Source organism: Camelus bactrianus, chromosome 19 (genome assembly GCF_048773025.1).
Source record: "Camelus bactrianus isolate YW-2024 breed Bactrian camel chromosome 19, ASM4877302v1, whole genome shotgun sequence".
NCBI lineage: Eukaryota > Metazoa > Chordata > Mammalia > Artiodactyla > Camelidae > Camelus > Camelus bactrianus.
The window spans coordinates 21689670-21705473 of record NC_133557.1 but is presented as its reverse complement, the minus strand read 5'-3'; the positions used below and the strand labels follow the sequence as shown (position 1 = coordinate 21705473).

Below are 15804 nucleotides of genomic sequence, written 5' to 3'. Positions count from 1 at the left end.
TATTCATCACAAATAAACATACCCATATTTGAGCCATAATTTTCCTGACCATCCATCATTCTTGGATTGCCACCCAACATGGGCTGCTTTGGTAACATGGGGAAAGCACTCATATTCTTTACTGGAGGGCTTGAGCCAACAGAAACAGGGCTGTCTAGAGACACTGCTCGGTTACACGGTGGACGAACAGACTGCACAGGCTGTGGACTCCTCAAACCTGTTAAAAACATAGAAGCACAACACAGAAATATCCTCTGATGATTCCGTACATAAATAATCAAGTACAAGACATAAACACCAATATCACCCACCCAAGAATGTCTTCCTTACTAAAATGGTCTTCCTTTACAAAGTACTAGGCACCCAAAAGAAGGAAAAAAAAAAAAAAGCCTCATATTCCAAATAAAGTAAAAAACCAGAGTCTCACTGTTGGCTGAAGCACTGGGCATTGCTCTGTAGCCTGATACGGTCATTCATATTCTGCTTCACTTAATATTGGAAATTTTACCAATGTTTCAAACTCCTGGAGGTTCTTCAAAATGCACACTTAAGTGGCTTCTCCGTTTAAAATTTTTCAATTAAATGTAACCAGGTAAGTTGCCTTCTAATCAAAGAAAAATACAAAGTTTCCTCCTAATCTTTTTCTTCTTCCTTTTTCCAATCTGTTTGATTGCTCTGATTACCCATTTTGGTTTAGGAAATAGTGCCACTAAAAATGAATAACCACCATCCCAGGTAACTATGAATTAATCTTTTTCAATTGACACCATATATCCTTGCTAAACTGATGAATAAAGAAACACACAGCTATAGGAGAGAGGCTGGGTAAGAACCAACAAACACCAACGGAGAAAAATCTCATAGCTAAATGACAAGATTCTATAAGTTAGTGTCAAAGGATCAGTTTTGATTTGCTTTTTAATCCAATTCTCTATGCCTAAGAAAAACACAGGTCCTAGTACTTACCATTCACCTGGAATAATCAAAGATGAACATTTTATAAGTGCCGTGATGGCTGGCATCATCTTAGAAATGGGAAATTTTTAAATATAGGAAAATGTCCAAAAAGCATTTAAAACTTATACATTATAAATTACTATAAGAAACTGAGAAGCAGAACTCACATTTAAGAGTTGGATCCCAGTCTTAGTGTAAGAATACACACAAGCGTGAAGAAAAGCTTAAACGGCAGCAAGAATAAAACCTAGTCGTTTCTTACCCAGAGAATTAGCTCCTTGAAACATCTGTTGTTGCCTGGTTCCCAGATTGCTACTGTTTGTGGATATGGAATTACTGTAAAAATCAGAACTGGCCAGATCACCAAGAATAGCATCTAGATTATCCAAGTCTCCAGACCCCTAAAAACAAAATTTTTTCATTAACCTGTGTGCATTACTAGACACATAGTTTGTATAAACTACTCATCAGAAGGGAAGAGATGAAATGGAGACAAGAAAAGCCCAACAGTTACCTGAAATGACAACGTCCAACTTACAGGCTACCCGACTATGACCCCCACCCCAATCCTCCTTTAAAGCAAGAACAGTTCAACTCCTGAGATAAACCCATAGGTTTGAAGGTGCTTTCAAAGAGGCAGTTTTAAATTTACACTAAATGTTTAATTCTCAAAACTGTGGGATATTTTCCAGCTAACATTAGTCAGAATCGTTAGCTGACAGAGATGTCTGCCTCTATACGTACTTCTGAAAACACGTATGATTAGTAATAAAAACAAGCTGATATTCAACAAGATACTCACGGGCATGCTTTAAAAGGGGCTTTTGGTCAGTGTATTTAAAGAACACTGGGTTAAACAAAGTTAAACAGGTATCCTCACAGCAGGACTCCTCCAGGAGTTTGATTTTCTCAGGTGCATGTTAATGTCTCCCAGAATAGTGTTACTCAAGCAGAGTTTGGGAAATGCTTTAGAATGCGATTGTGTAAAAGGATTGTGATTTTAGGTAAAAATCAAAATTCTGTTGCTTAATACTATACCCTTACTGACCCAGTTGCTCATTCCAACAATAAAAACCTCCATGAAAAATTTCAAATTGGCGACTAATGAAGTATCGTCACATTTTAAAGCAAACACATCTGATACTTCTAAGTTACATAATATACTTTACTGATGCTCAAGAGTTACAAAAAAAGGACAGTGCCAGATTAACTTCCATTAAATAAACCTAAAGCAGAAAGTAAGATTTTGTGTGTAACACACAGCCTTTCTAACACAGAAATGCAATGATGAAGCACAATGACTAAGCTGCAATACAGTGAAGACAAATTACCTCTTCACTTGCTTCTGTCTTAATTTTAGACTCTTTCTCTTGACTTGAGCTGGGAATGGTGGAGCTGCTGCACTGGCTCATTTTACTGTCCACGCCTTCCACTTTGGGCTGTAGTTCTTTGGAGAGTGTGTCACTAGGGTCATCCCTGTCCAGAAGATATCTAAGCAGAGCATTATTTTCCTTCTTCTTAGGACTTAACTGCTCCTGCTTGACGTTCCCTTCTGCACAAGACGTCGTACCACTAGTGTCCTTCCCAGTGGCTTCGGCAGTAATCTTGGCGACTTCAGCTGGTGAATTTCCGTTCTGCAGCAACTTGTGCAAAATCCGGTGCTTCTCCTGCAGCAGTGACCCGTGCATATTGGACGTGGAGGACACGCCTCCAGGTGTTGAAGAGGAGACCCCAGAGGGGCTGGTGACACTAACGGCAGAGTCTTTACAACTTGAATCCAGAGGGGAGCTGGTCAAGGAGGAATGCCCCCGGTCATCAGAAGAACAGGTAAGTAACTGCAATAATTTTTTGTGACCTTTGCTTTCCAGAGGACCTCTTTGATTCTCTGACCCTTCCATGCTGCTCTCCTTACTTTCTTTGTCACTGTGGTGATCCCTGCTATTTGACTGACACATTGAACTCTCCACTGGATTCTGGTCGCAATACAAGCCTAGGGGACTCCTGGAATCCTGACTGTTAACTTTACCTGGCTGCGTTATATTCATATTGGGAGAGTTATCCAATTTGGGGCCTGGTGAAGACAGAGTAGATAAAAGAGAAGTCCCCACGCCCTCACTGATAGCTTGAAGGGCACTGAGAGAGCTGCTAGAAAAGCTGTGACTCCCAGTATTGCCAGAAGATCCCATGGGAGAGTGTACACCTGGATTTGGAGAAAAATTAGGGAAAGAATTAAGACTATCAGATGCTATAACAAAACACCACTTAACACATTAAAGTTTCTTTTTTAAAAGGAGCTAGCTTTACTAGAATTATAGTGGTATGGAAAGAAAGGAATTACTGAAAAAGAAAAAAAATTAAGAAAAGAGATGCAACATGAATACCTGCGACAGGAGAAAACTGGTGTGAGGCCATTTTTGGACTCCCACGATTACGAGGAGAAATCATGATACTCTGCTGGCTGGAGCTGAGGCCAGGACTGCCGTGCGGAGGGCTGCTCATGCTGAGACCGTAGCTGCTGTTCTGGTAGGAAGCTGGTGACTGCATGCCTGGCCCGGGGTTCACTGAAGCCATGCTACCAGAAGCCCCATACCTAGCTCCAGCCATCTGTCCCGCGGGGCTGGGGTCAGCCAAGCCATAGGTCCTGCCGCTCAGCATCTGTAAGCCCTGGCTGGGCGACATGTTCATGCCGCCTACTGCACTGCTGCAACCAGCTGCTGGAGGTCTAATGCCTTGTCCAACAGGATTTGGGTTTGGTCTATACCCATTCTGTTCCCTGTAAAGAAACAGAACATCAATTTTTCACTAAAAAATTACAGGTAGATGTTAAACGCCTGAATCAGATTTTTTTTTTTAAAGGACAAAGTAAGTGCCTCAGGAGCTTAACTTCTCTGGCACCATTCCAATATCTAGTGGCAATAACAATCTAGATATTGACCAGTTATTAACCTAATAGCATCCTTTTTAATAACAGCAGCCACAGAATCTAAATGAGTGACACCAGAGCACCATAAAAAGCCCACAGCTATGTCAGCTGGAGTCTCAAAGGGGCTTTACCAGAGTTCAAGGGGTTAACCTGGAGATACCTGCAAATTACTCAAGATAATTAATGGGTGAATATTCTCCTTCATGTGTTGCCCATTTACCACTAGCAACAGCAACTATTTATTTTTAACATCTACCTTCCAATTTTAAATTCAACTCCTAAAAGCAATGTAACAAGTCATTAGAATGGAAAGTAACAGAGGTAGTCAGATTTTATATGCTCTTTTATCCAATAGTCTTCCCATCCTCCAGTTTTCCCAGGAATTAATTATTTAATGAACAAATCCTCATTTTCACATAAAAATACAACCTTGAAGAAGACAGATCATGTTCCAGGATTCTAAGTGCACTTCAGCAAACCCAACAACCTGCATACCTTCTCTTATTTTCTCCCTTTTTACATTAATAATAAAGCAACAGGGGAACCCTGCTGCATTTAATATGAGCACACGCAGTAATCTGGTATTACCTCTGAAGAAAGTGGGTTGAGACAAAGCCGTGACGATCATTTGTTACAGGATTTCGGAAGAGCTTGCTCTTTGTTTGTGCAGTCACTATAGTGCCATCAGCTAAAGAGAATCGATACACTGGGGTTTCTGCATGGCCATGGATGTAAGCTGTTAGAGAAAACATCCCATTACTAGTAACTACAACTGGCATAACAAATACGTACAGGAGAAGAAAGAAAGAAAATATACCCCAATGCAACATTTTCAAAATCCAGTGAAAGACTGGGCCTCACCAAAATTAGCAACAGGCTAAAATAAGAACGCTCAGGAATCACTTTCCCACCCCACACAGACACATCAACCGCTACGGTCAGGTATGTACTTACTGCGCAACAGCATACCAGACACAATGACAAATAAGATCAACAATCAACCTCCAAATCCCTCACCTTCCTGATAGTGACGTTTCTGGGACCACGACTGCCCATCATTAAGACTAAAAAATCTCTGGATGCACCTTCGGATTATATCTTCAAAACCGGGCCTCATGGAGGATCTCAGCGAATTCATATCTATATTGACAACTTTTCCTATTAAGCAGAAAATAAAAGATGTAAATCCAACCCACAAGTATCTGTTGGTTGTATACTGCACAGCTTAGTACTGAAGAACAAAATAAAGACATTAAATCTACCCCATGTTCTCTGGTCCAAATTTCTGCTATTTTCAGAGCTTCTCTCTTTAAGGACACAGGCTTGCAGGATTCTCTGACACTGAGTGTTCTGCGATATCTACTAAAAGAGTATTATCACATAACTCCTTTTACCTTTTGAATGTATAGAATATATCATGTCTAGATTACCTCAGGTTCATCTTCATTTAAAGGAAAAAAATAATACCAGTAAAACTGTTTAACTGAAGATATTCTGTCCCTGAAATCATGAACCAAGGGAAAAACTTGCCTCAGCAGTTAGAGGGACAATTCTCTCCATCGGAGAGGTGACTGCATCTTGGGCCATTCAAAATCTAAACTAGGAAGATTAACCAAATACTCACTTCCACAAGTATGGACGTTTCCAACAACTTTTCCTTAACATCAGATACACTAGAGAGATGGAATATAAACAACGCAAAACTATTACAAAATTAAAGAAGATTTTGTGCAGATGGCCTTCAAAAATGGCTAGGCCTTTTCATTTTCTGACCAACAAACACCTTATAAAAAGTATCAAAAGAGGAGCCAAGAAGAAGAGTGGTTGCTCCACTTTTAAAGAAAGATTTGTCTGACCTGAAAGTACAAGCTATGTTTGATATAAAAAAATATTGGGGAAAATCCCAAGACTCAAGGAACCAAAATTGCTTCGGAAGGCCTCAAGAGTTACACTTTCAAAGTGAGCCTTATAGCTCTGCCTAATGCTGAAATTACATTTAGAAAATTCAAAATAATTACTGACAATGTCCAAGGCAACAACTGTGATAAACATCCATGACATGATGTCCGTCAACAAATGACTGGATAAAGATGTATACATATCAAATAGAATACTACTTATCCATTAAAAAAAATGAAATAATGCCATTTCAGCAACATGGATGAACCTGGAGATTATCATACTAAGTGAAGTCAGACAGAAAAAAGAGAAGTATCATATGATTATCACTTATATGTAAAATCTAAAAACAATGACACAAATCAACTTATTTACAAAACAGAAATAGACTGAAAACACTTATGTTACCAGAGGGGAAAGGTGGGAGAGGGATAAATTAGGAGTTTCGGATTAGCGGATACAAACTACTATATATAAAAAAGATAAACAACAAGGTGCTACTTATAGCACAGGGAACTATACTCAGTATCTAATAATAACCTATAATGAAAAAGAATATATAAGTATGTGTATAACCTAATCACTATGTTGTACACCAGAAACAGTGTAAATCAACTACACTTCAATAAAACAATTTTTTTAAAATCCATGACATGGATTTCTATGACAAAATATGCTTCCTGATTAAAAAACTTCAAACTATGAAGGAAGCTTATGTTGATGTCAAGACTACAAATGGTTGCTTTTGTCTGTTTTGCACAAGTTTTACTAAAAAAAAATGTAATATTCATTCAGACAACCTCTTATGCTCAAGACAAACAGGTCCACCAAATTTGGAAGACAATGAAAATCATGACTCAAGAAATGTAGACGAATGACTTGAAAAAGTGGTCAGTAGTTTCATTTCAGAAAAATTGGGAAAGATACAGGAAAGGTCTGCCTATCTATCCTCTCCATGATGTATTTGTAAGAAAAGCTAAAACGCTGAAAAACTCAAGTTTGGACTGGGAAAACTTGTGTAGCTTTCATGGTGAAAGATAGTTCTAGAAAAGCTACTGAGAATGCCAAAGGCACTAATGTTGGATCAGCCACCAGCTCAAGAATCTATTTAAAACTGAGATCTGATGGTAACAAATAAAGAATCTTGGGGGGGGAGGGGTGGAGAAGGGACAAACGCATTCCATGAAAAGAGTAAACTACATGTACACTGTGCCAGAGTAAGAATCATCTGTCCTCAACCACTTCTGAGAGCCACATGGCAAACACAAAATAGATGTTCAGGAAAAAGTCGTTAAATCAAACACATCAGGAACAGAGAAGAAAATCTCTCCAGAGGCCAAAAAAAACCGAAACAAAACAAACAACACACAACTGTACTGAGTACAAACCTCCCACAAAAGAACAGATAGAAACTGGAAGGTACCAACCACAGCTATGGTAAGATGGCTCTCAGATGTTAACCAGACAGAAGCATTTGATTCTTTTTGCTTGGTAATTTCTAACCTTTATAATAAATAGGTATTGCTTTTGTAATAAAGGAAAATATCGATGAGATAATTTTTTAAGGTTCTAGTCACTAAACTACGTGCTTAGGTAACAATTTTTTATTTAGCATTTTCAATTACAAATAACAATATGTACCCTACATTTTTAGGGGGAAAATTTAAACTGACAAATTATAACAAATGCAAAGAATCTGAAAGGTTCTCTATTCTGCAAGGGTAATATAAATCATAAAAATTCCTATTACCAGGTTTGATAATCTGAAAGTGAGGAAAGACAAAATTTTCTATTATAAAGTAATATTCATCAATGTAAATTCAGAATACAAAGAACTTTTTCATCTGTAAAAATTAATCTCAAGCAGCCTGGCATACAATGGTGATGACTTCAAAAATAGCTAGTTTTTATAGTAAAATATTATCATGTGTGTATGTGTACATAGAATATATACCTGTGTATATATATATACAAACACACATATATAATAGCTCTGTATTGTATGTTTATTTAAACCTATTCCTCTTTCTCAAATTACTTATTGAAGGTTCACATGGTGGACACAAAGTAAATAGTACAGGCTTTGACATCAGGCAGACCCAGCTGCAGACTCTATCAGTCATGCTTGTGGACTTGTCCCCAGGCCTCTATTTCCTCATCTCTGGGATGGAGCATATGTGACAACCCTGGGCATCACCATTTAGGGTTAGATAATCACAAAAGTGATCCTGAAGGTAAATACAGATAATATTGGCACTGTGTTTAATTTCATCATTGTGCCTTATCAACTCCACTGGCTTTAAATCTTTACTCTCATGGTCAAAAAACGGTAAACTAAGACTGAATTCATGTTGATGTCAAGAATTACTCCTAGTAATTACTCCTAGTAATTCTCATTAAATCACCTATTTTCTGAAGTGTGTTTCTTTATGAAAAATGGGTTTGAAGTTACAGAAAAGAAGTACTAAATTCTGATTTGAAATGCGATTAAGAGAGAAAGCCAAGTTCCTCTGTATTTTTTTGTTTGTTTATTTGAGGGATTTTAATACACCCAACTCAAATGCCTATGGTTTTGGTGAATCTCCTGTAGGGCTGTATAAGAAACATAGGAAATAATCCATGCAAGGCATTCACTATAGGCACAAAATGATGGTGCCCCTATACAAATAGTTAACTTTTATAAAAGTTTCCAAAGTGAACAAAATGTACACACACATACACACAGTTTTTACCTGAAAGATCGTGTCTAGTAATAAAGCTCTCAGGGTTTGATGGAAATGCTCTCTCTCCTGTAGTAACACGGCGTGCCACACAGATCATACAGGACTGCAAATCTACAATAAAAAAATGTAACTAGGTAAGGATTATATTTACCCTTTGGATATGTCTGTTCAGTAGGCGAATAAGGACATGGAATTCAGAAAGAAGAACTACAACAATGGCGATTATAGAAGTACAAGTCTGGCTGTTACCTGCCTGATGAACATCACAAACGTGATCGCTCTTACCTTCCCCTTCCTCCATCATAGCTCGTGGCTGGGACAGAGCAAAGCACTGCATTGTTTCATATCTCTGGCGCATTTCAGGACTAGTATTTATGTTTTCCATAATATCATGTGGCATTTTCATCAACATACGGCAACTAAATGTATGGCTTTTTTGTCGCTGGGTCTCATTTGTCCACGTAACTCCATTAACTTTGGGAAACAAATTGAAAGAAGTTTTTTAAAAGTTGGCAATTCAGTCTACAACAATAATCAAGAATTTAAAGCTACATATTTTTTCATTACACATTTTCCATAGTAATTTTCACACTAACATTTCAAAATGGCAATATATAAAACATAGGAATAAACTCGATTTCAACAGAATTTGAAGACATTTGTAAGATAGCTCACTTATATTTTGTAATTCACTGTATATTTCAGACCCATGAAATGTATACCAAATTCTAAATTCGTATTTGAAAATTTTGCTATCTACCACTTGCCTTGTTCTATGTAAGTCTGATCACTTGGCTATCTAAAAGGTACATTCAATTTTCTAAGAAATGGTAAAGAAAAAACATTTTTTAACCTTACTTTGAAGATACACATTAAAAGCCTACCTGTAGATTTGGGTAAGTTTTTAAGAAAATCCTTTCTGTCTTCTTCATGCAAGATATGGTAGACACTTGTGTTAACCAGGTCCTCTTGCTTGTACTGCAGGTACTGGGTGACATTTTCTGACACAAATACAATGTTTCCTTCACGATTCACCACAAAGAGGAAACCATCCAATGCCTAAAGTGGGATATGTCAATATTGGCTATTATGGACTGAACTGTGTCCTCTCCCCATCACCAAAATTTGTATGTTAAAGCCCTAACCCTCAATGGCTATATTTGGAGACAGGGCCTTTCAGGAGGAAAAGGTTAAATGAGATCATAAGGGCTCTAATTCAATAGGACTGGTGTTCCTGTAAGAAAAGAGACACCAGAAATGCACAAGCACAGAGAAAATGCCACAGGAAGATGCAAGAAGGCAGGCATCTACAAACCAAGGAGAGAGGTCTCAGGAGAAACCAAGCCAGCCAACACCTTGATCTTGGACTTTCAGCCTATTGTTTAAGTCACCCAGTCTGTGGTATTTTGTTATGGCAGCCTTAGCAGACTAAGACACCAGCCTTAGTACTATACTAAATAAAATATGAAACAAACTGTTGATTTAATAACTGCTAGCCACCATTTCTATTAACATTAGCACCATCAATACAGGCTTGTATGAAAAATAAAGACAATTGGGGGGGGGGACATACACAGTCAATGTGAATTACTGTCTAATCAAATTTTTGAAAAATGATTTCTTCAAAGGCGCTTTTAACAATATGAAGATTGGGGGGTGGAGGTCCCCGCAGGTATAGCTCAGTGGCAAAGCACAAGCTTAGTAGCATGCACAAGGTCCTGGGTTCAATACCCAGTACCTACCTCCATTAAATAAATAGATAAACAAACCTAATTACCCTCCTCCAAATTAAAAAAAAAAACCCAAAACAGTAAGAAAATCACCCTCAGTGCTTCCCATTTCTCCATCTGATATCAAGTCAAGCTATAGGAACTACACTACTCCTTAATGAGAATTAACAAAGAAGAACGGAACTGATCAAATAAAAAGCAGTTGGAAGAAACTAACTGGGGGAAAAAAGTTGACAAGTGCACTTTAATAAAGGGCTTCAGGCTCTGACTGAAAGAGAAACATGCTGTAAGTGCTATAGGTTAATCAGATTTCAGACAACTACTTACAAAAAACATACATTTTAAGTCTCAAAAATTCCTCCAAAATACAAAATTGTAGTGTGCCATATGACCAAGCACACAAAAACACACAAATAAGTCAGAGCTAAAATATGCCCAAATAGTAAATTTGTGAAATTATGGGTTACCTTTCCTCTCTTGCTTCTTTATACTTTTTGTTTGCTTTCTCAGTTTGCAACTATATTTGGGGGGGGGGGGAGGGGGGAGCTCCACAGGACCTCCTGAGTTATGTATATTGTAAATATAAGAGCATTTTACCATCATATTCAGAATACTGAGTTCTGTCTCATGAAAAGAAACATTTTTTTTTGCTTGCGTATCCTAGCAAAATTTTCATTTATTTATTTTTTTTTAATCAACACAGCTTACTGGATAGCTAGAAACCTTATACTTGCCTGAAGTAAAAGTGGTCCTAAGGAGTCTTTATCAATAACTCCTTGTCCTGTGGAAGATACATCAGCTTTCTGAACATCATCATCATTGGAAATAGCTTTTCCTGAAAAGACATAAGGCAGTACTACAAATAGCATATATGTCAGTTACAGATTAAATCCTCCTTCAAATTGTCACCAGAACAGACTCTAAGAGACATGCACACACATAACATTTCCTGATAAGAAAATGATGCTACCATTTTTAAAGGTTAAAATTACACTTTAGAGCTACCCAAGAGGGCAGAAGATACCCTAAATTTTCTTTCCCTACTAAATATACTATTCCATTGCCTCCTGAAAGGGAAGTAACGTGTGACAAGGTGAACAATTCTGGCCTCCTTCCAATTCTGCTGTTTCCCAAAGAACAGAGCTGGTCAACCCATCCGTCCATTCCCACAGAGGCTAACCCTCAAGGAGTAGGAGTTCCCACCTAAGCAACAAGGTAGCACAAGGCAAATGTGAACAATGAACACAGTTAACAAGTTTCTTCTAAAAGACGTGTTTTTCTTACTTTGTATTACCTTGCTCTTTTATTTGACGTATCTGTCTTACTGTTTCCTTTAAAATTGCACATTTATCCGGTTTGACATTGAAATTGTCGATATCACTAAGATTAGCAGATATCAGTTCAGCCAATTCTTCAATATATTTACTCTCCTGTTCCCGTCTCCACTTTTCACCACTGCAGGTAAGACTAGGAATAGGAGGAAAGAGGCCATAAACATATCTATCACAAAAGAGCTGTGAGCAAAATCAGTCCCTACACCATTACATTCATATACAAACAACTAAATTCAGCCTACAGAGACTACCAAAACTTTATCATAGAGAACTAGTACAATAGAGCTGAAATTCATGGAAACCGAAATTCAGGTCCACCTGTGTTAGCCTGGTGGTCTTAGGCATTAGTCTCACTTCATCATCTGGAAAATGGGGATAAAAAGTCTTTACCCCAAAGAGACAGTAAAATTAACAAATAATAAAAACAGCAATAGCTATTTATTAATGATACAGTTTTACAAATTGTAGACTTTTTTATTTTGCAACTGCCACATAGAAATTCAAGTGATATTAACCGTGGCAAATACTGAAAAGTGAAAAGGCTAAGGAGTATCACTGCATAAAATGCAGTATTTTATTTCTATTTTTTTTCTGAACATCTAATTTCATTCAGGAAAAGAAGGACGAAACCTCACAAAAATGCCGAAATACTAACTTATAACATGTTCATAAAGGATACTAAAATTCTTACTTGTAATAATCTTGACTATATATTCCTAAGTCCTATCTCCTCCACTGAGAAATGCATCTTACAGTATCACAGTTAGTATAATATTCCCATTTCTATCTGACTCAGCCACAAAGCTCCCATCATAAGGACGTCCCCATCACATCATTGCACTGCTCTACTTACTACCAAGCAAAATCACATTATTTAAACAAAGACAAAAACAAAAAGAAAACCCAACAAGAGACTGTAGCTAACAGACAACTGAAATGCTATATTCCAACCAAAAAAATTAAGGCAGAGGGAGGCGACCTTGGCGAAGCATCAGGAAATAAACTGCCTACCCTTGTCCTGGAGTATCACATGGCAACTTGCGTTTTCGTGAATCAGGGGCCAGTGGATCCAAAGAGTTCTCTCCTAATCCACTCATTGTGAAAATACGTCAGCAACTAAGAAAGAATAATAAGATAAAAACATTATAAAATACCCATCACTATATAAAGGTGCTGAATGCTTGAATGGCTACCATTTGTAATTCAGAATGGCTTTCCCTAAGTGGTTAGATAATTCTCAATATTCTTTATCATACATGACTAGTCTGAAGACCCCAAGAGTTCATATTCCAGTTTAATTATGCAGAATGTCCAGCCCCAGGACAAATGTTTTCAAGTACTAGTAAAAATGCATATACCGAACACCTCACAAAGAATAAAGCATCTTGCTCATATTTAAAAACAAGAAAAAGAGACCATCAACTCTCCAACTGATAAAATCCTACATTTTATTTTTACACAAATAAGAGCCTTTCTTGTCACTTTGTAAGCCTTCAAATGATAAAAGTCTAAATTATTTTCAGGCTATTTTCAAGGTGCCACATTTTTTTTCCTTTAGACCATTTCATTAAACCAGTGTGGGTTTTTTTTCTGTTACTTCAAATAAACCTAGATTGTGTAAATAACATGTGAACTCCAATACATTCTGCTTATAAAGTAGATACATACAATAATAAAACTCCAACGGGGAGGATTCTGACAAGATCTAAACAGCAACAATTATTTTAATATTAACTGATGGAAATATAACATACCTTGGCTAAAGTCACACTGATAAAGAAAAGAAATGGAGGATATTTCTTATCGAAAAAAAGAGCAGATTTTAACACTCACTGGCTCATAATTTTAAGACATCTACTAAGCTTTCACTTAAGAATTTTATTTGTCCTAAACTCTTGTTTAGGAAGATACTCATTGTTATAAAGAATTCCAAGTCAATCAAGAAGTTCAAACATTCCAAACTACTTTCTCTAGCTAAAATGATCTTGCATTCCATCTAGAGTCTAGCCACATTACCGAAGGAAATAAATTTCCACTAGGTGGCACAATACTGCCAGGAAGAGAGACACATTAATAGAAATGCAAAATTTCACACAGAATGCTGATTAAAGTTGAAATATGTAAGCTTTAAAAAATCAAAAATCACATGATCAGGAGTTCTAGATTACAGTGTCATCTTTACAGATGTTCTAAGCATGAATTAAATACCAGCAAAATTCTTTCTACCAATAATTTTGGTAGTAAAATGTAAACGCTTTGAAAAGCTGATATGCTTTGAGAACCTGGTGTAGTTTTTTCCTCACAACATAAGTTAAAATAAAGGAGTGAAAAGAACTTAAAGTAACTTTCAGCAATAGTGGCTCAATATTACGATTTTAAAGCATATTCAGATCTCACAATGCCACAATACCGTATCTTCTATGACACTATCATTTTTGAAGACAAAGTCTTTAAGTATTCCAGATTAAAGGAAGCTAAAGAGAAGTGACAATTTAATGCAGTATTTGATCCTATACTGACTGGATCCTGTACTAGAGGAGGAAAATGCTATGAAAGATATTATTGGATCGAATAACAAAATTTAGAATATGAACAACAGAGAAAAGTATTTTATCAGTGTAAAAATGACTGATTTAAAAGACTATCCTCATCCTTAGTATTTAAGACAAAAGGGCTTATGATGTATACAAACAACCCTCTGATGGTTCTTGGAGGGGAATTACATACATTATAAGAGAGTGAATGAGAAAGAAATTGAAGAGAGGGAGAGGGAAGAAGAGAAGAGAAGACCAGCAAAATGTTGACATTGGTTAAATCTTGGCTGGTGAGAAATTTTAAAATTCCTTGTACTATTCTTTTTCTTGCAACTTTAAGTTTAAAATTATTTTGAAATAAAGTTCGTAAGTCTGTTCAGTTTTTATTTCTAATTTTCATATTTAAAACAGTGATTCCTTTAAGTACAGAAATGGAATAACTAGCTATATCTCAAAACAATTTTTTAAAATACCCTCCCCCCACCAAGACTATTGGTTTTACATTTGTTTCATTCTAAGGTTACTTTTAAGTTAAGTGGCAAACTATCTAATGAGTAACAGCATTTCATTTTTAAAAGAATTTATCCACATTCTAGGTATTCCTAACTTTAATGTTAAACATAAGCTGAATCCTCAAAACTGAGTAGCAAACTCTTCAGTGAGTAACAGCACTTCTTTAATTTGAGACATAATTTATTCTGTATTCTCAGTATTATTTCCTTACTTTGTTACTACAAATATGCTGAATCTCCAGTACAATTTAAGACACCTAGCATATAACAGGTGGTCAATAAACATGTACTGAATAAGTACTGAGTAAATGGAACATTAAACTTATCAAGTCTTATTTTAGATTTTCCTTCATCTACGTTAAAGTTGGAAGCTTACTTTAAACTTTTTATATTTTTATTTCTATGGTTGATATAGGATGTCACCAATATGAATTTGAGTCATAAATTTTATCAGTAGAAAAATCAAAATCATGACGATCTCTTAGTATGAAAGATATATTCACAATTATCAGTCTAAACCAGAAATGCATACATGTCATTTATGTTAAGCCCATGTTCACGTGCATATAAGAGATACCTAAACACGTCTACCTATGTCCAAATACACATGTAGCTCCTTCCCTTGATCTAGCAGAACAAGCTATAATGTGCAAATGACTGACTGTGCAGTCTACATGCTACCGAATTTACTTCTTTATAGAGTCCAATGATCTCCAGCAACAGAGGTAATTATCCAGAAATGTACTAATGCAAGATTCTAATTTAAAACTATGGTGATGGTGTTTATCCAAACATGAAGGCGTAACTATTTAAGATACAAAACAGTTGTATTTTTCAGGACAAGTTTGACATAGTTTTCTAGTTCTTACTTACATAATGACAAATCCTGGTACCACATTAACAACGCCTAAAAGATCACATGATGTCCAAGTGTGAATTTCAAAATACAACAACAAAAATCAAAGTAGAGCAAATACATCCCCTAAATTTCATTTGGCTAAAGAAAATGTTCAATGTGAGAAATAAAAAACAGAAGTATTTCCACTCGCATAAAAATAAGTTTCAGCATATACAGTAATTCCTGAGCACAAATGACTACGACAAACTCTTTACATACAGTTTCTTATTTGGTATTAATCTTAATTATCAACATAAAAAATTATAAATAGCATCTGTTTTACTTGCTTGGGAT

The 15804-nt window shown here is 36.4% G+C and overlaps 1 protein-coding gene across 5 annotated transcripts in view; it reads right to left on the bottom strand.

Annotated features, from left to right (window-relative positions):
* The window catches only part of NCOA3 (nuclear receptor coactivator 3), a 105716-nt gene that overhangs the window by 12834 nt on the left and 77078 nt on the right, over window positions 1-15804 (bottom strand). For all 5 annotated transcript variants that reach the window (XM_074347389.1, XM_074347388.1, XM_074347392.1 and 2 more), the window contains 12 exons: window positions 12578-12682; window positions 11527-11699; window positions 10967-11067; window positions 9387-9561; window positions 8788-8976; window positions 8512-8613; window positions 4898-5038; window positions 4469-4616; window positions 3339-3730; window positions 2289-3157; window positions 1220-1358; window positions 23-217 (listed from right to left, as the gene is read on the bottom strand). In XM_074347389.1, coding sequence (XP_074203490.1) covers window positions 23-217; window positions 1220-1358; window positions 2289-3157; window positions 3339-3730; window positions 4469-4616; window positions 4898-5038; window positions 8512-8613; window positions 8788-8976; window positions 9387-9561; window positions 10967-11067; window positions 11527-11699; window positions 12578-12663 — 2710 coding nt within the window. In that variant the 5' untranslated portion in view covers window positions 12664-12682. The remainder of the gene's footprint in view (window positions 1-22; window positions 218-1219; window positions 1359-2288; window positions 3158-3338; window positions 3731-4468; window positions 4617-4897; window positions 5039-8511; window positions 8614-8787; window positions 8977-9386; window positions 9562-10966; window positions 11068-11526; window positions 11700-12577; window positions 12683-15804) is intronic.